The 24,348-nt window shown below is 42.0% G+C and overlaps 1 protein-coding gene across 1 annotated transcript in view; it reads right to left on the bottom strand.

Annotated features, from left to right (window-relative positions):
• Veph1 (ventricular zone expressed PH domain containing 1) overlaps positions 1 to 24,348 on the bottom strand; it is a 773,456-nt gene that overhangs the window by 103,652 nt on the left and 645,456 nt on the right. The window contains exons 7-9 of the mRNA XM_032898283.1: positions 20,761 to 20,981; positions 4,062 to 4,271; positions 2,885 to 3,282 (exon numbers count right to left, since the gene is read on the bottom strand). Of these exons, the coding sequence (XP_032754174.1) occupies positions 2,885 to 3,282; positions 4,062 to 4,271; positions 20,761 to 20,981 (829 nt within the window). The remainder of the gene's footprint in view (positions 1 to 2,884; positions 3,283 to 4,061; positions 4,272 to 20,760; positions 20,982 to 24,348) is intronic.

The following is a 24,348-nucleotide window of genomic DNA, read 5'->3' as shown; positions in this document are numbered from 1 at the left end:
CTTTTTGTAGATCAAAGTAGTTGAACATTTTGCATTTTCTGTTCTCCTTATATGAACCAATCTAAAATGTCCAGAGAGTTTTCTTAAGGGGTTGCCTTGGCTTGTTTTTACAGTGTGGACTTTGTGGAGCACCCCGGAGTGATTACTGTTCGTTGAGGTTTCTTACTGTTTGTCTCTTTAATTAAATGTTGCAGAAAGTTTTCCTTTGTTTTTGCTTCTTTTCTTCTGTGTGTCCTGATTATTTTGCAGAATTAATTGGGAAAGGGCAAATGTTTCTTTTAGGCTAACAACACACTCGACATTAACATAATTTCATGGCCTGAACCTTCAGCAACTTTTTAAGGAAAGAGATGGAATTCAGTTGTGGATGAGCTTACAAACGGTCAACCACATCAGCCAGAGGACTCTGGTGTCTACTGAAGAGCTCCCATGGTCTTTGAAATATCAACAGCATCCTAGCCAAAATACTTTCATTGCTAGATGTATTTCCAGGAAGTCATATAAATATTTCATCCCTTACACATGTCCCGGTATGGGAATTTCCCAGGAAATTACTAAAATATGAATGAATTCCAAAATGTCAACTTAAAAAATACACACTCAGTTCCAGGTTATCCTTGGTCAGAAATATCACCATCAAAAGTAAATATGCTCCCCCCCCTTTTCCTCAGATACTGGATTCATTCAACATTTGAAAAAGAAAACCCAAGTCAGTTAGTAGAGTCTAAAGCTAATTTTAACTCCAACACTAATTCTTTGTAACTGGGCACTTGAAGTAGTTCTGTAGGTTTTCTTCTACAGTGCAACATGATTGAAACTCATTATGTAGTAAACCTTTCATATTTTAGGTGAAGTTTGACATGCATGCACACACACACACACACACACACGCACGCACGCACGCACACACACACACAAGATTATTTTAGTAAGTGAAATGTGTTTATCTCTCGTTAATACAGATTTCCTTTACAGCACTCTGAAATTCACTTATCTTTTACATTAACCTCTGGCACCTGTGTACATAGATTATTAGCAAAATAATCTTAAGAGGCCACCCGGACAGAACTTCACTAATTTAGGCATCCCTACAAGCTGGTATACTTTACTGGATAGAACATATTCGAATGCACACAATACCACTTTCATTTTTACCATTAGAAAAGAAATTTAGGAAGGCCAGACAGACTACTACAGAAGTCATCAGCCTCTGCACAGACTTGGCAGCTAAGTGCATTTGTTATACCTGGACCTCCTCTTCTTTGGCTTAGTAGAATACATTCCATCTTCCTATCAGAAGTAAGAAAAAGGACGGAAAGTAGAGTATGAGGAAGTAGACCCTCCAGGGATCCCCACCTTTCTGCTGCTTCTTTCTGGGGGCTGGACTGTCTGCCTTTTTTTCCTGTGGGAAGATGGCATGTTGAGACCTCAATTTGATTCCCAAGAGAAGGTGTCTGCTGTCTGATGATTGCTGAACAAAGCTCTGAGAGCCACACAGTGCTTTCGAGCCACCCATGCCAGTTCAGTCTACCATCAGCCCTCATGCTCTGGTGGTGTTGTACTTGTGTCTCAAACATTCCAGAGCCAGGGTCAAGACACAAAGTGTAAGAGAGTGCCAGGGGATGTAGATCTCTCCTGAGAGACACAGTCAGAGTATGGCAAATACATAGGCAAACGCCAGCAGCAAACCACTGAACTGAGAATGGGACCCCTGTTGAAGGAATCAGAGAAAGGACTGAAAGAGCTTGAAGGGGCTCGAGACCCTATATGAGCAACAATGCCAACCAACCAGAGCTTCCAGGGACTAAGCCACTACCCAAAGACTATACATGGACTGACCCTGGGCTCCAACTGCATATGTAGCAGTGAATATCCTAGTAAGAGCACCAGTGGAAGGGGAAGCCCTTAGTCCTGCCAAGGTTGGACCCCCAGTGAAGGTGATTGTTGGGGGAGAGGCTGGTACTGGGGGGAGGCTGGGGAGGGGAACACCCATATAGAAGGGGAGGGGGAGCGGTTAGGGGGATGTTGGCCTGGAAACTGGGAAAGGGAATAACAATTAAAATGTAAATAAGAAATGCTCAATTTAATAAAGATGGAAAAAAAGAGAGTGCCAGGGGATTCAATGATTGATATAAATAACATTTAAGAGATTAAAATGATGCAAAACCTCTGTGACGACCAAAATTTCAAAGTTATAATCAGAGAAAGCTTCAATATACTCAGCGATTATTTCTTTCGTCCAAGGATCCTGTACAGTGTGGCAAGACGCTGTGACTGATCCTGCCATGGCTTCAATTTGACCATGTCTTTTGCATCACTTTAAACCGTGTTCCTGTGGCAGGTTTAGCTCCCAGCTGTCTTTACTCTGTCCTTATTGTCTCAGTGTCTGCTACTCTGGCTGGCCTGTTCTCTGCAACACCTCTTGGCATGGCTTACTATATTCCTCCTGTAGTCTAATCTCCGGGAAATCAGAGACTGTGTTCAGCATTAAGATCTTGAGCCCCATGGGGCCAGAGCAGGACACATAGCAATGGAATGAGAAAGCAATCTCTCACAGTTACAGTGGTGCATCCCTTCCGTTTGATTACATGGATGGAAGCATTCTCTGAATGCCCTTACCCTACAGCATGTTTCTAGGCCACTGCTTTTTATAGATTGGAAGTGGGAATTGGTTAGCAAAATAAGGAGATGTAGAAACATTTAAGTGGAACCAAAAAGACAAAAATCAAGACATGGCTCAACTTTTCTCCAAGAGGACCAACCAAGATAACAGACAAGATTTTCAAATGGTCTATCTTATAAAATGTTCATAGAAGGGCACAAGTCTTTAGACTTTGTCACTGTCATTGATATTTCTCGAGTGTGGGAAGTTCAAAGCACTTACCTTCAATGGTGCACTGGTCTGGGATTGGGACCCTTTTTGCGATTTCCAAGGCGTACGCCTTCACTTTGCTGAGGTTTTCCTTTAAGTGTAAGTAGAGCTTATCTTGGTATTCCACAGGACTTACGGCCGCCTCTGGGATTTCTTCTTGGACGTTTTCTTTAAAAGTTTCAGGCATATTTTCTGGTCCACTGTGTATAATACTTGGATGTGAAGCTGAGGAATTTCTCAGCTGTGATCCATGGGTATCCGTCTTAAAGGGCAACTTGCCAATTCCGTGGCCAAGTGGGTCTATTTCTGAAAGCGAGATGCTGGCATGCATTCCTGTCTTTTCTTCGATTTCTCCATCTTCCACACTCACACTGTTCGTGAGCACAGTATTCAAAGCCAAACTTCTGGACCTGTAATGAAAGGTTCGGAGAGTTAAAGACGCTCTCGTTTCCTGGCAAGGACAGTCGCACTAGGACAGAAATTGGCTTCCTCCAGAGTGAGACGCTGTTAATAGGTGGGATAGATCAAAGAGTACCAAACTGCCTGATGCATAGAGCTTTGAAACTAGAGGGCTGGAGTTGCAGTTCAGTGGCTTGATGTGCAGAAGGCCCTGGATTTTATCCTCAGCTACACCAAGAAGAAAGAGGAGAACGTCCAGGTGCCTTCCAATAAAGATTTAAATCAAATTCACAGCAAAGTTGCCCATAAAACAGCAGGTACAGAAGTTTTTATTTTTTCTTATGTTTATGTGATTATTCACTAAATTGTATGAGATGCAACTGACAGCCGTTCTGAAAATTAGCATTATTTTAAAAACAAAACCAGATTTTTGCCCTCTACTTCTATCCCCTAAGTCAACTGTTCTTACTCTGTGACTTGTGACACCTTTGAGGGTCAAATATCCTGCAAATCAGATATTTACATTACGACCAATAATAGCAATAGCCAAGCAACATTCTGTTTGAGGGTCACCACAGCATGCATTAAGGAGTCTCAGTACTAGGGAGGCTGAGAACCACCACCCTAAGTAAAGAGTAAGGCTATCTGAATGATGAGGGCACTGTGTGTACTATTTAATGCATTGAAGGATAGAACTTTGGGATTAAGAAAACCATAAAACACTGTGACCACAGAAGCAATAGCAAATATAACTTCATACTTCAAAATGATAACTGGACAAAAGTTATACCTGCTAAATCGAACGTTTTTTCGTTCTTCCTTAGAGACGTGGTCTAAACTGTATCTCCGGACAGAGCCAGGGGTATGGCTCTCAGCATTTATTTTGTCTTCGAAGGCCTGGATTTTAACCTGGAGTTTTTCGTGGTCTTCATTTTTAGGCTCCATGGTCTTGGGTTCTCTGAGTTTCTCAGGAAAGCTAACTTCAGTGCCGGTTCTTCTCCTAAAAGATAAGAGATGAGGAAGGTGTGAGCATCTCGTCATCCATACCCTTTGGAACAGAGAGACTTTACTCTACCACCCTTTATCTGGAAATGAAACTCTGCTGGATAATTTTCTCACTTGTGTAGCAAACCGCTATTGACTATTGTTGACGCAGACCTTTGATATTGCTTCTATATGGCTTGTTGTGCCAGGTCAGAAACATTGGTGACCATGCCATGGCTTCTGCAAACCTGTGGCTCTGTTAATTTAGACAACTCACTGTAATTCTTTCTCTTTCAGAGTGAAGTATGTCTTAGCAATTTTAATATATGGAAGAAGTGTCGGTAAAATAAATGATATTAGTAGCTCTCTCTATATATTCAAGGTTTATTTTGCATATTTATTTGTGTGTGTGTGTGTGTGTGTGTGTGTGTGTGTGTGTGTGTGTGTGTGTGTGTGTGTGTGTGTGGGCCTGTGGAGGACAGAAGAGGGAGTAAGACTCCTCACAGTTGAAGATGCAGGTGGTTCTGAACTGCCCAACATGAGTTCTGGGAACCAAACTCAGTTCTGCAGGAAAAACTGCATGGGGCAGTTAACCACCGAATCATTTCTCTAAATACATTTTACAAGACTTAATGAAGCACTCTGTGGGTCATTGAACTTTCTCTTATATTGCAGAAGTAAAAAGTGTGATATTATTTGAGGGCCAAGTGCTTCCTAGGCAGATAAGAACTGCAGATAAATCATAGAAAAAAACCAAACTCTTTGACACTCACTGAGCTGGACAAGGATGACAGGAGGCAGAATATATTTCTATTTCTTGCCTGTATTCTTAAACTAAACTGACCTATGGTACTTTAATGTTTGAAAATTATTTACTTATTTTATGTGTGTGGGTTTGTGCCTAAATGTATGTATTTGTACCACAGCAGTCAGAAGAGGGCACTGGATCCTCTGGAACTAAAATTACAGGCCACTGTGAGGCGCTTTGTCAGTGCTGGGACTGTACCTGGTCCTCAGCAAGAACAGTAAGCGCTCTTACACCGAGCCATCTTTCCATCTTGAGCTACTTTAACTGTTACTTAACAATCATTATTGATGAAAACCTGTTACGATCAATTCATATACTCACCAGGGTAAAATCAGATGTTTTTTAATCTCCACACTTCTGACATAAGATATGTATCATTTTCTCATAAACACCAATTCTCCACCACTAACCAGGTGTCCTACAGTTCTCTACAAGTGCAACACTACCTGTCTGGATTTGACGTTAGTTTGCACAGATTTTCATGCTTTGATGATCAGTTTCAAGTACGGAATCCCCAGCCAATAACACCGTGAATAACTTGAGAATGGAGTCAGAGGGTTTCCACATATGCACTTCTTCTCCAAGGGTCAATCATCTACCAAAGGAGACTTTAGGCTCAAGAGACTCTAAAAGGCTCAAGACTTTTAGTTATGAATTATCCTCAGATGCCCACCAATCCAAGAGAAGCTTGTCCTCTACCTTTAGGTCAGGGTTGCCAGTAAAATACAAAACATCAGGTCAAATAAGAATTTCAGATAAACACCAAATATTTTAAAGGTGCATTTATTATTAAAATATTGAGTACATGAAACATTCATATACATTATAAAATGAAAGCATTTTATATTTTTAATGTTTTATGCCATATTTATTAATATATACATGTATTTATTATTTATTAGTACTCATGTATATTTTAGTACATCATTACTAGAATGTATTTCATTATACTAAATTGATTCTACCCCAAACCCTAAAACATGTTTTTATTTGGATGTTTTCAACTAGATACCTGGTACTTTCTAAAAATTATAGCTGGCTACCCGGCCACCTGGCTACACTGCTTCGCTCCCTCGTGTATTCACATGCAGGGCACTTGTAGCAACTGGGGAAGGTTTATGGACTAAGAGAGCTGGGAATACCTGAGGTCTGAAGTCAGGCCATCCACATCCCATGGGATAGCCATGAGATTGTGGCAGCTCCTCCTGACTCATCCTTAGTGGAGGGAAGCAGAGCCTTATCTATTAAATGTCAAGTGTGAGGAGTGTCAGAGAGAGAGATCATGGGAGCCAAAGTCCCCCACCTCTGCTATCTTTACATCTTGTCACCCAGTTTAGAGGGAGCACTGCAAGGACCTCGGATGGTAGCAACTGGAAGACAGGGATCAGTAATGAAATCTCTGACAGAAGAAATGGTCTCCATACATGAGCCCGATGAGCGTTGCCAATGGGCAGAGCTGTGGCCACACAGACTTTTCACTACACACAGTTTCCCTTGTTTGGAAGTTTTCAGACTTGGAGTGCACACGAGTTAAGGAACAGGGGGACGATGAATGGCGAGGACTCTGCCAAAGCCTTAAGATGGGTTAAAGAGAACTTTCTGTCACCCTCCCTGGACATGCCAACTTCACCATAGAACATTTGATTCCAGTACGGTAGAAGGCCAGGAAACAGTAGCTAGGAGGATTGGGCTTAAACTATCATTCCTTGCTCCTTAATGTTCTCTTTCCTTTAAAGTACAATATAAAAAAAGTGAGACAAAACTGTCTTAAAAACAATGCCCCACTCCAGATGAGCAGACCCCCCGCCTTCCTTCAAGAGCAGAAAACACAAACATGACTGCTGAGAGGCCTGGCAGGCCTCTGATCCTGTGGGTGTTTTCTGGGATGGTGAAATGGGCTGGCCTCTTGTAGGGGGTTTCTATTGCTTTTCCATTTGTCACTTTAACTCCAGAGGTAATTCACGGTACGCTTTGCCAGGAGTCTGTAGTCTTTTAAATATTAACTTGGCCTTAACTCAACAAGCCACATTACAAGGGGGCTCAGATGTTTCTGTCTGAACAGTTTCTGGTCTCTGCTGCCAAAGTATAAAGTCTTTAGAAGTGCATCTAGGGATACCCAGGGGAGGCCTAATTGCCTCCTCTTGTGTGCACTGGAACTCTCCTAAGAAACAAATCGGCCTCCAGGCAGCTTGCTATGCTCCCTCTGAGCTGAGACTATAAGTTGGTAGGAGCAGAGAGACGGGCAAGCTCTGTTCCCAGACCCTTAAATCAGAGAAAAATAATATTAGTTCATGTCTGATGATCTTGGCTTTCAATCCCGTGTCCAGGATATATTCTCCTGGGGTTAAGCTTGTAAGGGAGGAAGGAGAACCCAATGGGCTAAATCCATATGAGAGTCCTAGGCTCTGGGGATGTTAATTTTTTACTCTTTGGTGATTTCTTGTGTCATCACCAGCCATTAAAAGGATGACAGAGATGGGATAGTCACATATCTCCCTGGCCCCATAGTCTCATTGACTGTTTAGGGACTTCAATTGCCTAATGCCGCCAGAGTATGAAAGGGCAGAGATGGATCTGGGGCCTGGAAAGTCTCTTCTGCTTTTGAGCCATTCTGTGGGTTGAAGAGGAACCATGCATGCTCAGTTATACAGGGATTATAATGCGGTCATGTCCACAGTTCAGTTTCACGGAAAGGAAATGTTGCTACAGTTGATCTGATTTGCACTAGATCTCTACATGTGTGTGTGTGTGTGTGTGTGTGTGTGTGTGTGTGTGTGGTATGTATGTGGGGGTGTGGAGGTGTGGGGGCGGAGGAATTATTGATTTTGGGCAGTTGTAGACAGACAATAAGACAGAATTCCTTGAAATCAGAAGAAAAATATTAAGCTCCGATACAAGGACATTATGGTCTCCTTAGTATAGACGCTCAGTCTTTTATACACTCTTAGACTTTTGCTCAATCAGGTAGAAATAGGAAAATAAGGATTCTGGGAAAAGTGCAAGAGCCTTCCACAGGCTCTTCAAGTGTGATCCGGAGGCCTGGAACCCCAAGTCCTTGGAGCTCATGGGAATCACAGACTCTTCCCCAGACCCACAAAATCAGAAAGAACACCGACTAACCCTAATGCGCATGCCCACCAACCACCCCCACGTTATCTTCCAGGCTTTCTGATCAGAGCAGCTCGGATCCATCCACGAAAGAACAGAATTGGAAGTGGACCAGGGCAGAAGCAGCGAGCGCTCATCAAGGCCTGACGTAAGACAATCTGCTCGTTCTTCAGAGTTGATAGGGTTTACTGTGTTCGATCCATTTAGGGTCTCCATAATATCCAGGGTGAAGGTACTGTTTCAGCTTTCACTGCCAACAGTGTGGTCCAGATTCCAGAGTTGAGAGTGGGCACGTGGAGAGCTGTGGGTCCTATCCAGAACAGAAGGTGGTCCCTGTCTGTCAGATGGCTGTCTGGATGTGCTACAAGTTGTGAAATTCCAAAGGAGTGCAGGCCAGTCCTGTTACTGCAGCCCTCAGAGTTAGGATGGAGCTATGGAGATAGGGTACCAGTCTTTTTTCTAGACTGTTAGCTCGGGGACTGGAGCAGGTAAAGGGGTGACAATGAACTGTCTGTCAGCTGTGAAGACATGGTCAGTGTCCAGCACGTGACACTGCAAGAGCAAGAAAAATGTTTAATACTTCCTTCTTGATGTGTCTCCATCATAACATATGTGGTAGAAGCACAATGTTTTACTTCCTGTTGCTGTTGGCAAATACTGGCAGTTTAGTTTGGCTTGAAGTTTGTGGAGGAGATTGTCCATCATGACTTTGAAGGCATTGTGGCAGGCGCTGAGAGCAGCTCGTCACATTGCATACTCAGGAAACAGAGAGTAGCCAGTGACTTGGGGGACTGGCTAGAGAGTTTCGGGGCCTGCCCCAGCAGTGACACACTTCCTCCAGGGAGGCTCCACCTCCTAAAGGTTCCATAGACTTCCCAAACAGCACCACCAGGTGCTAAACACACCTCCAGAGATCTAAATCACAGCAAACATTTGCCCAGCATTGGAGGAATGTCATTAGTTGAAGATATGACATTGACTGGGCTAGGGTGAGAACACCACACACTCTTTGGGCTCAATTTCTAGCTCATTTAAGGACTCAGTGCTTACCTATGGAGAAGTTTAGTAATAGACTTAGGTTGCTAGCTTAAGAGAAAAGAGGATTTCTTTCACCTTATCATCAATATAAATGTTGTTAACTGGCTTTGTCACAGTGTAACCTGACCCCCATGGCTGAAAATGTGTGTGTGTGTGTGTGTGTGTGTGTGTGTCTGTGTGTCTGTGTGTCTGTGTATGTGTATGTGTATGTGTGTGTGTATGCGCGCGTGCTAACCTTTACCTGGTAAGTCTTTTATCTTGGGGTTCTGGAGAATAAAATGTTGGAGAGCAAGCATCACCCTCAGATTGATATCAGTAGCTTCATTGAGGTTTTATCAGAACACTTTTCAAACTACTTGTGGCTAACAACTGCCGTTTTTATTTTCATGTAATGGATAAACTAAACTTGCAGTGTCTGTTGGCCATGTGCTTGCCTAATGAGGTAATGCCATGTTGCTGCAAATGCTACAGGTTCTGTATTAACCGTGCTGTGATCTGATAAAAGTTTGCAAGTGAGTGCTTCTCTGTGGGCCACATCCCCAGCAACTCTACAGTCCCCTACCCTAGTGCTCACCTGGCACAGAATGTAAATGCTAACAGTAAACATGTATTGTGTGTTTTCTATCCATAGGCTTTGAGGTTCTGAGTACAGCGTACTTGCACTCTTTATCTTTGGTTTTGTTTTAGGGTGGCTCAGTTACAAGTTACATGAAACTGAAAATTCAAGAAGCATGTTAAAGAGGGCATCTTTCTGAGTAGTAGGATGAATTTTCTTCCATCCAGGACAAGTGTCATCCTTCTGCCCAGAATAGCCATGACTATATATAGTATATGCTATAACACCCCCTGTTAGTTATAATACAGATTCTTATAGTAGTAAAATGATTGTAGTTAAGTAACTCTTTTTTAAGCTAATAGAGCACAGGAATAGTAATTTCAGCAATTTGGCTAAGCCAAAGATGTGTTAACAATTTGGGCTCACTAATGTTGTTTCTTTAGTGAAAAGGCAAAAGGTGAGAGAAGCCCTATAATGCTTTATCATCATTATCTTCCTATTTTATTAATAGCCTCTTACTGTGGCTAATTACTAAAGTAAATTTTATTATAGGTATACTTGTATTAGAAAACTCATATATGTCTTGGTTCTATCTTGGATTTTAGGCTTGGGGTCTTAGAACATATCCCACAGTGAATCTACAGTAGAGGAGTTAGTTACTCCTTACACAGATGAGGGGGGGAGAGGGAAGGAGGAGCAAGGGAGGGAGGGAGGAGAGAGGGGGAGAGAGAGAGAGAGAGAGAGAGAGAGAGAGTATCAGTGATTCCATTTACAGAGAGGGAAGCAGCTCTCTGAGATACAAAGTGACTTCCTCAGCTTCTTAGCTAACACTGAGCAGAAATGTCTGCTTCCAAGCCAGCTCTTTTAATTTCCCCTGCCCCCCTGAGCACAGTGCCTTTTAGATGCTGTTTGGTTTAGGCCGTGTTTTAATCTATCTTAGGAACAGATTGTGAGACTGGATAGCATGGTAACTAAGAATGATCAAATCCTAGTCTCTCGGAGCCATATGCTCCAGCGGCCAGACACAGGGAAGGTGCGCTATATCGTTACTGAGAAACTTGCACACTGATTGGGAAGATGTGTTTGCCTTCTTTTAACCCCAACTGAAAAGATGTTCAAGACTCAGAAAACACCACACAAATGGTAACTTTAAAATTCAAACCTGATGGATGGAGAAAAGAAACAAGGGCCATTTCCTGACGCAAAGCAGCAAGCAGCAAGGTAACCAGGGTCTGCTGAGACCCTGCAGAACTGCCGCCATCTCAGATGGGTAGGAGAAGGTCAGGCTCCCCTCATAGTCCCTACAAGTGGCCTGTTCCTCCTCCAGGTTAGAACCTGGGTGTTCTCTTGCCTTGTTCGAAATGGAACACCACGTTATAGGCGCTTTCAAAGGCCCGTGTTTTGGTGTCCTGTGAGTTGAATATCGCTGTGTTCCTGGGTTCCTGGCAAAGCTGCATTGCTCACACTTCAGGCAAGGGGCCCACCATTCCCATTCCACGTTGTCCACACCCTTCAGAGCCAGCCCTGCCAGGATCTCATTTTCATTGCTCTTGCTCCACTGCTTCCAAAGCTGATAATGGTATCTCCCACCTGTGTCTCTTGCTAATAAATGAATTCCTGAAATACTTTAAAGGCCTTCCCTTTAGCCCTAAGTACTGGTTAAGGAGGAACAACCAATGGGGAAAATGAACAACAGATGGGACATAAATGTTACCACATGTTAGCTTCGACCTCTTTGGTAAGCAGGGCAAAACCTGAAGCTATTACTTCATATTTACAGAAGGGTCACAGCAGCAACACAACTGCCCCAAAAGGTCATTGGAGTTTTCTTTTGATAGAGGACATCTCTACGTGGAAAAGATACATTCTTTTCTTAGCGAGACTCCAGTTTTATCTTTAGATATTACCTTAGTTAGCAGGGTAGAAGGACCTTCAACTTTTCCTAAGCAGGCAATACTGTCCAGAATGTCATATGGTTTTAATTATGTCATGAAATTACTGTTGTGCATTCCTTGAGCCAACAGTTGGCCACAAAAAATGGCAGTTTCCCTCTTTGTGTAAATGTACCTTGCTTTTAAAAAACACGAGTTAGGTTTTTCTTTTTCTTTTTTTTATAAGCACCTTAAAGAATATATTTCTCTTGGATACTGGTGCTTTAGTTTGGAGACAAGTAGGGCACGAAGAGATACATAGTGATTTGGGAGCTGAAGGTCTGGACAGGGGAGTGAGCTATAGAAGTTTAGAGGACAGTGGGATCATAGGGAAGAGTGGTGGTAGGAACTCATAGAGAAGTAGCAGCAAACTGTAGGCGTATGGAAGAGCAGTCTTCCATGGAAAGAGAGGAATGAAGAAGGTATTCTAGAATGTGATGGGAAACGTAAGCAGAATTGGTCAGAATATGCAGAAGTCACCTTGGACAATTTCTTTGAATTATATAAGTGCTGTGTATAACTCTTACCTACACCAAAATCTGAGATCCACTGGATTAGACTAAAGGAGCAAATGAAAGGAAGCTTCATGAATTACTGCCTGCAATTTACATGGAAATTACTTCAGGCCTATAAGGAGAGTAGAGTTTGAGTCAAGGCTTCCATTTTGTGCTAGGTTATTTATTAGCTTATTTTTATTTTTTATTTATGTGTATGTGTGTGAGCCTGTGTGAGTGCATGGAGACCAGAAGAAGAAAGGATTGGATCTCCTGGAACTGGAGATACAGAAGGTTTGCTGTCCTGTGGGTGCTGGGAACTGAACCCAGGTCCTCTGAAAGAGCAAGAAGTACTCTTACCTACTGAGCCATCTCTCTAGTTCTCCCCATCTCCTAGGGGGGATTTTATTCCATTATGCTTTATGTGAAGCCTCTACAATGCTAATGCATTAAAATGTTTTCTTGTGAGGATTAAATAAAATGGGCTGGAGAGATGACTCAGCAGTTAAGAGCAGTGGCTGTTCTTCTAGAGGTCCCACACATACTGATTTATCACCACCTATAACTCCAGTTCCAGCGGGATCCATGCCTAATTCTCCCCTCTGTTGGCACTGTGTGCATGTGATGCACAGATATACATGCAGGAAAATACTATCATATACACAAAATAAAAAATGGAGAATAAAGTAACTCCTTCCTCTTGAAGGTAGGTGTCTTAGTTAGGGTTTTACTGCTGTGTACGGACACCATGACCAAGGCAACTCTTGTAAGAACAACATTTAATTGGGGCTGGCTTACAGGTTCAGAGGTTCAGTCCATTATTAAGGTGGGAGCATGGAAAACTTCAGGTAGGCATGGTGCAGGAGGAGCTGAGCGTTTCTACGCCATCATCTGAAGGCCTATAGGAGAAGCCTGACTTCCAGGCAGCTAGGATGAGAGTTTTAAAGCCCACACCCACATTGACATACTTCCTCCAACAAGGCCACACCTCCAAAGAGTGCCACTCTCTGGGCCAAGCATATTCAAACTGCCACAGCAGGGGTTGGTTTAAGCTTGATTTGACCTCTTAGCAGCATTCTCAACAGAGATATTGACGAGTCGGTCCTCTGTTCTCTGCACTTTCTGTTCTGGAGTCAGTAGAGAATTTTTGTTAAGTTGTTGCTCCATGTCTTGGGGAGATGTGTATTACAGCAAGGATAGGTTCTGGTGTGGCTCTCATGATGCCAAGATATGAACCCTGGTTTCCAACTGTCATTGTAAAACCCTGTCTTCACAAGGCATGTTGCATATTAGGGCAACACATGAAATCAAGTTCCTGGTGTTCACTGTAGCCCATCTCGTTATTGACACTCCAAGGAGGATCATATTCATTTGCACTAAATCTCATTCCGGTTTCCCCTTCATCTTTCCTACAGGCTATGGGATTATTTCATTTAATCTATTGTGTCATCTCTACATCTGTCTTAAGTTATTCTCAGTGCTGTGACAAAATACCCAGCAATATAAACTCAAGTAAGGAGGGATTCGTTTTGGCTCAGTTGGAGTCTACCATAGCAGAAGCAGGAGCACGAGGCAGCTTGTCACATTCTATTAATCATCAGGAAGCTGGCAGAGATCAATTCTGGGCTCAGCTTATTTCCTCCTCTTTTCCTTAGTATAGTCAAGGAAAGTTAGTGCCCACATTCAGGATATATTTTGACTTCTCTATTCAACCTTTCTGGAAATACCCAAATAGACAAACTGATAGGTATATCTCTAAGGCAATTCTAAAGCTAGTCAAATTGACAAGATTAACTATCATAACTCTACCCCTTGTCAGGTTCACTTAAACACATCACTTTAAATCATAACATCATCCCACCCCACTAAAATCTCATGTTCATATTATAATGCAAATGTATTTAGTCAAATTTTTAAAAACTCTCCAAAATTTAACAATTTTAACACAGACAGAAGCCTTTTGAAGCCTCTTTTAAGGCTCAGGACAATGTTTTAACTTGACTTCTTATAAAATAAAAAAAGAAAAAGTGACATACCCAACATATAATGACATAGGACAACATACTTTCAACATATACTGACATAGTATAAACATTTCCATTGCCCAAATGAATAACAGGAGGATAGCAAGGATCTATCAGACTACAGCAAGAGCAAAACCTAGCAGGGCAAACAGCAAATGCTGTGTCTCTATGTCTGGCACTTGGGGCTTATGATAGAATCATCTGGGCAGCCACATTCCTCAGCCACATTCCTCAGCCCTGCTTCCTGTGGTACATACAATTTCTCTCTGTGTTAGCTCTATGCCACATTTCAGCTTTCTGTAACAGATATCTCAACATCCTGGCATTTCAGTATCCTGTGGTCTCCACTGTAACTTAAACCTCACCTTCCCAGCTTCACTCTTAAGGCTTCCCTGCACAGAATCGAGGCCTGCTACACACTGTCTGGCTTCAGCCACTTTGTGAAAAATTGAAACGTTTCCATGGTCCCCTTCTCTTTTGTAATCTTCATGCCTACAAAGCCAATACCATATGAACGATACTGCCAGGTTATGTTGTCAGTTCAAGATGTAGTATGGCTATCTTAGAGCACAGCTTCAGTAGACTGTGTACTTCAAAGCTAATCCTTGGAAAATACTTCCTTAGGTGGGCACTTAGGAATCTAGGTTCTGGCTCTGTCCTTTCAAATGTATTTGCCCCGCCACACCTAAGAACTTTTAGTGAGTGAGAGCTTACTCTTGGTACCTTCCTATTTTCCAGCTCACCATGCTAAACTCTTTAGCAATTATAGTACATTTTTGTATCCCTTTATTTTAACACTAAAATTCTTTCATGCTTTGGTTTTGCCAAACTGTATTTTTTTTCAGCAATTTCTTCTTCACTTGCTGTTTTCTCTTGTTGTACACAAGACAAGAGTAGTGAGCAGTAGCCATGATAAAGCCTGAATGCTCTCCTGTCCTGAAATTTTCTCCACCAAATGAGAATTGTTCATTACTTTTGAATTTAGCTGTGCATAGGTTCTCGTGATAGGAACAGAATAAAGCCACATTATTTGCTAAAATATGACATGAAGACCTCTAGCTCAGTTCCAAGCAGACCCCCTGTACTCTATGAGTCTTCATGAGCCTGGCCCCCACCGTCTGCACTCCTTGGCATTCTAACCTTCCAAATCCCCACAGAAATGACCCATTAAACTCTGCTTACAGAATTCTTGGGCTTCTCTGGTTTATAGTGTTAAACTCTTCCATGTTCCTCCTGCAAAGCAGTTCCTAAAGTGTATAGACTGCAGTAAGGTTACCATAGCAACAACTTCACTTATGGGTACCAATATTCAGCATTAGTTATGCATCTCACTGGTGTGATGAAAATATGTAACAAAAGCAACTCAAGGTAGGAGAGATTTACTTTGGCTCAGAGATAGTCCATTGTGGTGAGAATGTCACAGCAAGGAGCATAGACAGATAGTCACTCTGAGTTAAATACTGAGTCCTCGGATCAATTTTTCCTTTTCAGTCCAGAACTCTAGCTCTTGGGATCGTGCATCCATCATTCAGTGTCTTTTTTCAGTTAAACTTTTTTGGGTCACCTTTTGAAAACAATCTCATAGACTTACCCAGAAGAGTGTTTCCATGGTGACTTAAAATCCAGTTAAATGGACCTGAAAGATTAACCATCGTACCGAAATTACACTGGTTTTATGCCTACCCAACTTGTTTTAACTAACGTTTTCCTTCTTATTTTTAATCTTAAGGCATGCTTCTGTAAAACAGAGGAGAGACACAGAATCTATTCTGCCACCATTGCCACTAAAACAACAGGAGAGCAAACGCCCACTTAACTAAGCAAGAGGCTTGGGGACCCCTGTCATCATGAACTTTTCTTACAAACAACTTTTCCCCTCTATGACTCCAATGACTTTGCCTAGGCTCCAAAAGCCACATCTAAGGAAACAGTGAATCCCCTTCCTGGGCTGGAGACTGTGTGTCTGTCATTTCTCCTTCTGCTCCTCACCTTCACCATCCTTTTTCATTTTTTCCACATTTACTTCCCTATCCCATTTTCAACAATTTCTATTCCCCCGAATTTCCATTTACAACCAGGGCTTGAGTTTTTCCTCCTGCTAAGGATGCCTGTGATAGGTTGCCCCCTTCTGTTGGTGCTGTGTTAGATGGACCTCTCTGGTGCCACACTTGTTTGGTGAAGGTGCCTTCTGGTGCCTGATTTCCTAAACTGAATGTGAGGGTTGGGAGAAAAAAATTGGCAGCAGCAAAAGGTTCAATGGCAAACTATTAATTCAAAGTCAAGCATGTAATGACCTGAGGTCTTCTGAGAATGCTTATCAAGGTCGCATGCACAACTGCACGGTAGCCTTGGTTTTCAACATATACCATGTGCACTTGCACTGTGTGTGCCATTATGCCACATGCCACATGCCAGCGAACACTGCTTCAAACACTTCAGCTCAGGTTCAAGACTCTGGTATGCTTTTCTTGTATGTGAAAAGTTTCCTGTTCTTATGTAAACATGATGGATTAATGATGGAAACAGACTTCCGGTATTCTCCTACCATCATCTCAGCCCTCAACTATCTAACTCCTATGTCTTTGGGTAGCCTTGGGTTATGATGCTTGGTTTTAGAAATTGCTATTGGAAAGTCAGACAAGTTTCATAAAAAACAGTAACACCTTCTAACTTGGTATTTGGACAGAATTTCCACAATGTCTGAAATAGCCCTACATGTACTTCTGACTTTTTGCAGTATGTGTTCGTGTGAAGTGACATCTTGGCAGCGATGACTATAAATTTAAAGTAATGATCAACTCTAAAGATCATTAAAGATGTTTTATGTCCAGCAGTATTAAATATTCAGCCAAAACTTAATTCTTTCTGTAAAAGTAAATAAGAGCATCTATTTCATTAGCATGCAATATGCTAATTACACACAATATGCCAATAAATAGTAAAGAAGTATGTGTGTATATATATAACTATACATACATATATATAAATATACATACATATATATAAACATACATACATATATATATACACAAAGATTTGTCTTAAATGTCTTTGTGATTTATTGTCAATAAGGCTTTGATTTGTATAATTACACACACACACAGACACACATACACACACACACACACACACACACACACACAGACCTAGGGTCACAAAAAATTCTTGCCTATAAAGAAATTGCAAGTAGGAAAATTTGAAAAGCTGTGATCTACCGTAATGGTCACTGGACTCAATGACTTTGGGGGGACTGCTCAGCCAGTCACATAGTCATGAAGAACATACTCTCCCCTTTCCCAGCTCTGACTGGATCTGACAGGCAAGCAGCCCAGTTGTCAAGGGCTTCCCAGAAGGCCACACAAGGGCACACCACTTGCAAAGGTCTCTTTCCCCAGCTCCACATCTCACCTTGTCAATCCACAGGTGCCCTTATGCCTCCTCTTTTATTTCTTCAGAATTGATTTCAAAACTTAACTGTTCTGCTTGGTTCTGCCATTTAGGCTTTGTTGGGTTTTATTTAAATACAAACACATTTTTAGAAACACAGGAACAGAGAAAATGCAAATAGGTTCACCTGCTGCCCTTTACAAAACTCACTCAATGCATTCAGCATCTTTGGCAAGAGGAAGGCTCGTCTGCTTCATTTTCTCATCCTCTCTGGGATGCTAATTGTTTTTCTTTTGATAGTCGTGTTGTTTTGGCCTGAAGTCTAAAATCTGGCCTGCTGAGCGTTGTCACTTTTGTAAATGAGGTGACATCTGCTTTGAGTTTTATCACCCTTAATTTTCTTTCAGGACGGCTCCACTTGTTCATTTTCTCTTTAATTGTGAGAATCAGGGTTTTGTCTTTGCACCACACAAAAGTGTAGACCTTTCTGCTTTGGGGGCATGGACTCAAATGAGTAGAGCCACATGGTCACAAGGAAGGCTATTCAGGGAAAAGATGCTGAGACAGAAGCCTTAGCAACCAGCCCAGAGAGGATGAGCCCTGGACACAAAAGGCTAGCTGTCCACACCACACTTCTGAGGTTCCCACTGAATAATTACAATCTGTTAGAGGAGATTGACAGCTAGGGTTGAACTGGGAGAAATAATTTGAATTGAAAGAAGTTGAGGGCCGTATGTGGGATGAACACTGACCCTTTTATTTCTTTACTTATTTTATTTAATATTATCTTTTCCATTGCTGGAGAGTGAAGCCAGGATCTCACAAGCAAGGCAAAGGGCTCTACTACTGAGCTCCATCCGCATGCTTTCTGCTCTCTTTCCCTCCCTCCCTCCCAACTACTGTTCCTTCCTTTTTCCTTCCTGACCCATCATGTCCTTTACTTCCTTCTCTTTTTCCTTTTACTTCCAAAAATTTCTAAAGGGAGTAATATTGCTAATAGGACCGGGGATTATTTATCAGTGATTAATTTCATGGTTAAAATATTGAGTGTAACAGCCTCGTACCGGATCCTCACTTTATATAAAGCTTTCACATGCACAAGCTCAGACATGTTTGTGGGCAACACTCTCCTGGGCAGGACACATGTGTGAGCTTTTCATCCAGCAAGTGTGCTCATCATGGCTGGAAGAAGACACAAGCAGGTTGGCTGTGCACACATTTAATGCCATCTGCAGAGATGAGAAATTACATTTTTGAAACTATACCAAGAAACTTAGCTGACTGCGATTATGGCGTCTCTTAGATGTTATTGGGTGCTACTATGATAATGATATTGGTAGATATCATGTGAAATTCTATTTTTGAAGTGTGTGTTTGTGTGTGTGTGTGTGTGTTGTGTGTGTGTGTGGTTCTTTTTAGGATATCTTACTTATTTACATTTCAAATGTTATCCCCTTTCTGGTTTCCCCTCTGGAAATCCCCTAATCCATCCTCCCTCCCTCTGCTTCTATGAGGGTGTTCTTCCACCCACCTACCCACTCAGCCACCCACTCTTGCCTGACATTCCCCTTACACTGGGGCATCTAGCCTTCCCAGGACCAAGGGCCTCTCCTCCTGTTGATGTCCGACAATGCCGTCCTCTGCTACATATGGGGCTGGAGCTATGGGTCCCTTTGGTTGTTGGTTTAGTTCCTGGGAGCTCTGTGGGATTTGGTGGTTGATATTGCAGTCCTTCCTATGGGATTGCAAATCCCTTCAGCTCCTTCAGTCCTCTCTCTAACTCCTCCATTGGAGACCCCCTTCTCAGTCCAATGCTTGGCTGTGAGCATCTGCCTCTGTATTTGTCATGGTCTGGCAGAGCCTCTCAGGAGACAGCTATATCAGGCACCCACAGTAGTGTCTGGGCTTGGTGTCTGTATATGGGATGGATCCCCAGGTTGGGCATTGGGGAACTCTTTGTCGCCTAAAAGACATTTGGAGAGGACAGTGCAAAGTTCACTGTCACAACTAAGGGAGGACACTACACCAGCATCTTGTAGGTAAGGGTTCAGGTTTCTGGGAAGTATTTTATAATGCACAGGACCACCCACAGGAATGAAAGGGCCAGCTGTGTGCATTGCACAGGACCACCCACAGGAATGGAAATTCACCCTCACTCTTCAGTCCCAGCTACTTTCTTTCTAGATCAGCCAAATTTTGGTAGCTCATTCACCATCATCATCAATAATTTCCTCATGGGCAACACTCATGGATGTGTTCTGTCTTTCCCTTGTTTGACCTGAGTCTTGTCACTTTCTTGTAGGAAGAGTCTCTGTACTGAGACTAGAATGGCCTTCTTGAAGTGCTTTCTGAGTTTACTCCACCATGTACGAAATCCTACAGTGACAGGATAAAATTTAAAGTTCTAAGAAAGGTATGCCAATCTCACCACCTCTCATCACTGCCGCCACTTCCTCCTCCTCGTCCTCCTCCTCGTCCTCTTCTTCTTCAACTCTAAATGATGTTCTTCTTGTAACATATAATTCACTCATAGAAAATGATGCCCCAATTTCAAGAAAGCCATACATGCCACCAAAAACACAGCCTGGTACAATCTGATTATCTCTCAAGACTTGGCCCAAAATATCTCTTCCTCTAGGAGATATTCCTTGATCTCAATTTTACCCCTCCTTTACCTGTAAACAGGTAGATCACACCATCTCATTGTTCTCCAAATTCCTGGAACCCATCTTTGTTAGTGCACCCTTCCCTAGCTTCTACTCTTACTCCTTCATTTTTAAAATATTGATCTAATCTACTTGGCAGTGACCTCCTTGGGTACAAGGATCATTCTCAGAATTCTGTTTATCTCTGCTTAGATTCCCAGTTCAGAGTAAATAAGTATCCATGCTTATAGAGTTAATAACACTTCCTGACACTGCCGTTTGTACCTCATCATTATTTCTTTATCATGTTTTGAACTTCTTTTAGAATTTTGCTGTATTTGGTTTCTATAGATATAGAAAAACTCTTGAAAGTTACCTAATCCATTCAGAGGTTACTCCTGGTTGATAAGTGGGCACAGCTCACTACACCACTGCCTAGGAAAACGTCACTGTCTGGGCTTGTCTCCATGGTTCCCAGCATCTCTCCAGGATGCTGCTCAGAAGCGATGCTCACCTGCCGCTCTCGGCCTTGCTGTTTTCCAGTTGTCGGGAAAGCAGCTTGGCGATGTTGGTGAAGCTGTTGCTCATTCGGAAGATGTCCCTGCTGTGAGGGCCCAGGATGGAGGAGAAGGCATCTGTGAGACTCTTAATTTCCAGTAGGAGAATGTGGTGGAATGAATGCTCCATGTTAGCCAGCTGGCTCACCAGGTATCGTAGGCAGCTCCTGGCTCTCTCCTGCCAACAACAGTGAACAACAACAACAGAAGTCTGTAGGATAATATAATATCCAAGTCCCGGAACTTCAATTCCTCAAAGAAACATGGGTGATATTAATAATGCAGGTACTTTCGAAAACAACACATCTGTGTGAATTATGTCATGCAGTGTGTCACAGTCACATTGCCCATTCCCATCTTAGAGACAGAAGATAGAAGTGGGGGATCTTTGTCACATATCAGGCCCATCTTAGAACACATCACGGAAGGATGAGGATGGAAATCTACTGAAGCAGACAGACAGTGAACAAAATACCTATGTAAAATACATAGTGTGTTGGATGGCGAGTGCAGCAGGAAGATGAGAAATTAATATTAAACACTGCACGAGGAGCATCTCAGAGAGAAGGTAACATTCAACATCAATAAGGTTTTTATAATCGAAATTCAGCATGCTCAGTAACATGAGTAAACAATTAGAGTAAAATTCATCCTGCTTGATTCAAGGAAGTGGGATGATCTAGAAACCAGGCCACATGGGATGTGACATTTTGTTTACTGTTTGCCTCACTGACAATGTAACTTTAAACTTCATATAAGATCCCCAGCCTCTGAATCAGATTCCTCTTTAGCATCCTAAAAAGTCATTCCACAAATATTTCCATGTCCCCATGGTTTAGGGAACATTATTTCCTGGGCTGCTGATGTATTTCAGTTGCCACAGCAATTTCACAGGACATGTGAAGCCCTGGGTTGATCCATAGATTCTTCCTCTACTCCAGCTCCCAAACCTTTCTCACCATAAAAAAATTTAGAAAATTCTTTTCTTGGGAGCATTTGTCTTCCTGATGGTGAAGGCAGCCATGTGGATATTTGCTGAAATCAGCCTCATTCTGAATGATCCTCTGGCAGCCAAACTGAGCTGAAGGGAAAATTAATCACATTGCGGGAACAAGAAAAATCTTAACTGCTCGGGACCCAGCATATGAACCCATGCCAACCTCACATCGTTTGTTCTGAAACCTTGGAGCACATCCAGGTACCTCACAGGGGTAACAGATGTGATTTTGGATGAGAAAGTGTGATGTTAGGGCAAGAAAGGGGTTAGGGAATTCTGATTTCTTTCTCAGTTCCAAAATATTTTGTCACCGGGGCTTAGTACTGCATATTTGTGCTTTAAGTCTTCCTGCAATGAAGGGGGTCAGCCGCACGTGTATGTCATAATGTGGGCCGGTCGCTGTCCAACAAGACGCATTGTTTGTTATTAAAATAAAAATAGTGGACACCCAAGGGTAACTAGTCTATGTGTCAAGGCTGTCCCACGACGGCCTTTAGTACTTGTGGAATCCTTTGAATGACATCATGAGGTTAGTAATGGTAACTATTGTAGTGGGGTAACTAGTAGTGGTAGTCATCGTTTTTATGGGGACAATACTGAGGACAGACCAACATGCTTAAAGCCACATTGACAATTTGAACTGAACTCATTGACAATGGTACTGGCCCCTCCTACCAAAAACCAAGTTAACCCATTCTCTTTTTGGTCTCTCATTCACGATCACAGTTAGGGTGGTTTTTGCTTAATTACATTAGATTTACCTAATTAAGTATCATAAACACTCTGTAAATACAAAATGGGCCAGCAATTTTCAAACCTTTTGTTTATAGGGCCCCTTAACTCTTCTTAAAATGCTTGAAGTCCCCAAAGAATTTTTGTTTGCCTAAACTGTATGTACTGATATTGGCCATTTGGCAACTAACTGAGAAATAATCACCAACTCACTTAAAAATATTAAACCATTAGTACGTTAAATACATATGTTTATGAAAAAATCTCATTATCTAAAACAGAACTTTTGCAAATTTCTATAGGCTATAGTGATTGTTCACATGGACAAAAACTGAAGGCTCACATCTGATCTTAACCTGCTGTGTTATATCTGGTCTCACAGAGATTATATAGTTGGAAAAGGAGGATTATTGTCAAAATATCCTTGATAATTATGCATATTCTTCATGGATAGTACATGAAAACTCAGTAAGGGGTAGTAACAACAGGCAATATTAATAGTTTTGTACTCTGTTACACTAAAATCTACTTGTCCATCCTGTAGTTTGGTTGAGTCTTTTACCCACGCATGATATTATGACATTAAGCATTGATAATCTGGCAAAACATTGGTTCATTGAGTTAAAAGTATCTTCCAAATGTGGATGCATTTTATTCTATCAGAATATCAGAAACACTGCATTGGATAAAGGGGGACAGGGTTCATAACTAAGGAGCTATTGACAACTTGGTGGCTTTAAGTTGGAGAGAGTCAGTTTTCTTTAAGGGTGTTGCCCACACTAGTAGTGAATTGCTCAACATCCATGAATATATGGGCAGTATAAAATGACTCAATGGTTTATTGAAAAAAAAAAGAGTGGGGTAATAATGATGGGTGAAGCTGGGAGAAGATAGAGAAGCAGAGACAAATATGATAAAAAGCATGGAACGGCATGTATATATGGGATTACCAAACAATAAAATTTTAAAATTTTAAAATTCTTTTAAAATTTTTAAAAGAAGTCAACATCATCATCATCATCACCATAACACCACCACCACCACCACCAGCACCAAAACCACCACCACCACCACCAAACCACCACCACCACCACCACCACCACCACCACCAACAACAACAACAATATCCCTGAATCCCAATTGTGAATACCATCACGCTTCTCCTCAAGAAAGTCTTTCTGCTAGGGAAACCGCCATGTTTAGAGTAATGGACACAGATTTTCAGAACTCTAATTTTCATTCCAACCTCAGATTTTATCACCATCTGTGTCCATAAGATGTACATCTGTGGATCCAACAAACTGCAGATTAAAATATTCAAGGGGGAAAACGGGCATCTGTGCTGCACACGGGGGACCATTCCTGTCATCATTCTCTAAGCAATTCAGCACAAAGTTGGTCTGGACAGCACTTACACTGTGTTAGGTGTCCTAGGAGTCATTTAGAGATGGTATGATGTGTGCAAGAGGATGAGCACAAAAGTGCTGTTTTCTGTAAAGGAATCAAACACTCTTAGGTTCTGATATCCAGTGTATTGATACTGCCCCTCTCTCCCTACTTTTTGTTGTAACAAAATACCTGACAAGAAGCAACTTAAGGGATGGGCTTATGTGAACTTACATTTCAAAGGATACAGTCTTTATATTTGAATACAGTCTGATATATTGCATTAGCACTCTGGAAAAAATAATAATGATAAAAACGGGAACTGGGTCCAGGCTGAGTGTGAAAGCCTGTCCCTTAGGTACCTACGTCCTCCAGTGGGGCCACCCATCAACAAGTTGTGGCTCTACATTATTCCTGATGGATTTGTACC

The sequence above is a fragment of the Rattus rattus genome, chromosome 3, assembly GCF_011064425.1.
Source record: "Rattus rattus isolate New Zealand chromosome 3, Rrattus_CSIRO_v1, whole genome shotgun sequence".
Classification (NCBI taxonomy): Eukaryota; Metazoa; Chordata; class Mammalia; order Rodentia; family Muridae; genus Rattus; species Rattus rattus.
The sequence above is the reverse complement of the archived record's forward strand: the minus strand, read 5'-3'. Positions and strand labels throughout refer to the sequence as shown.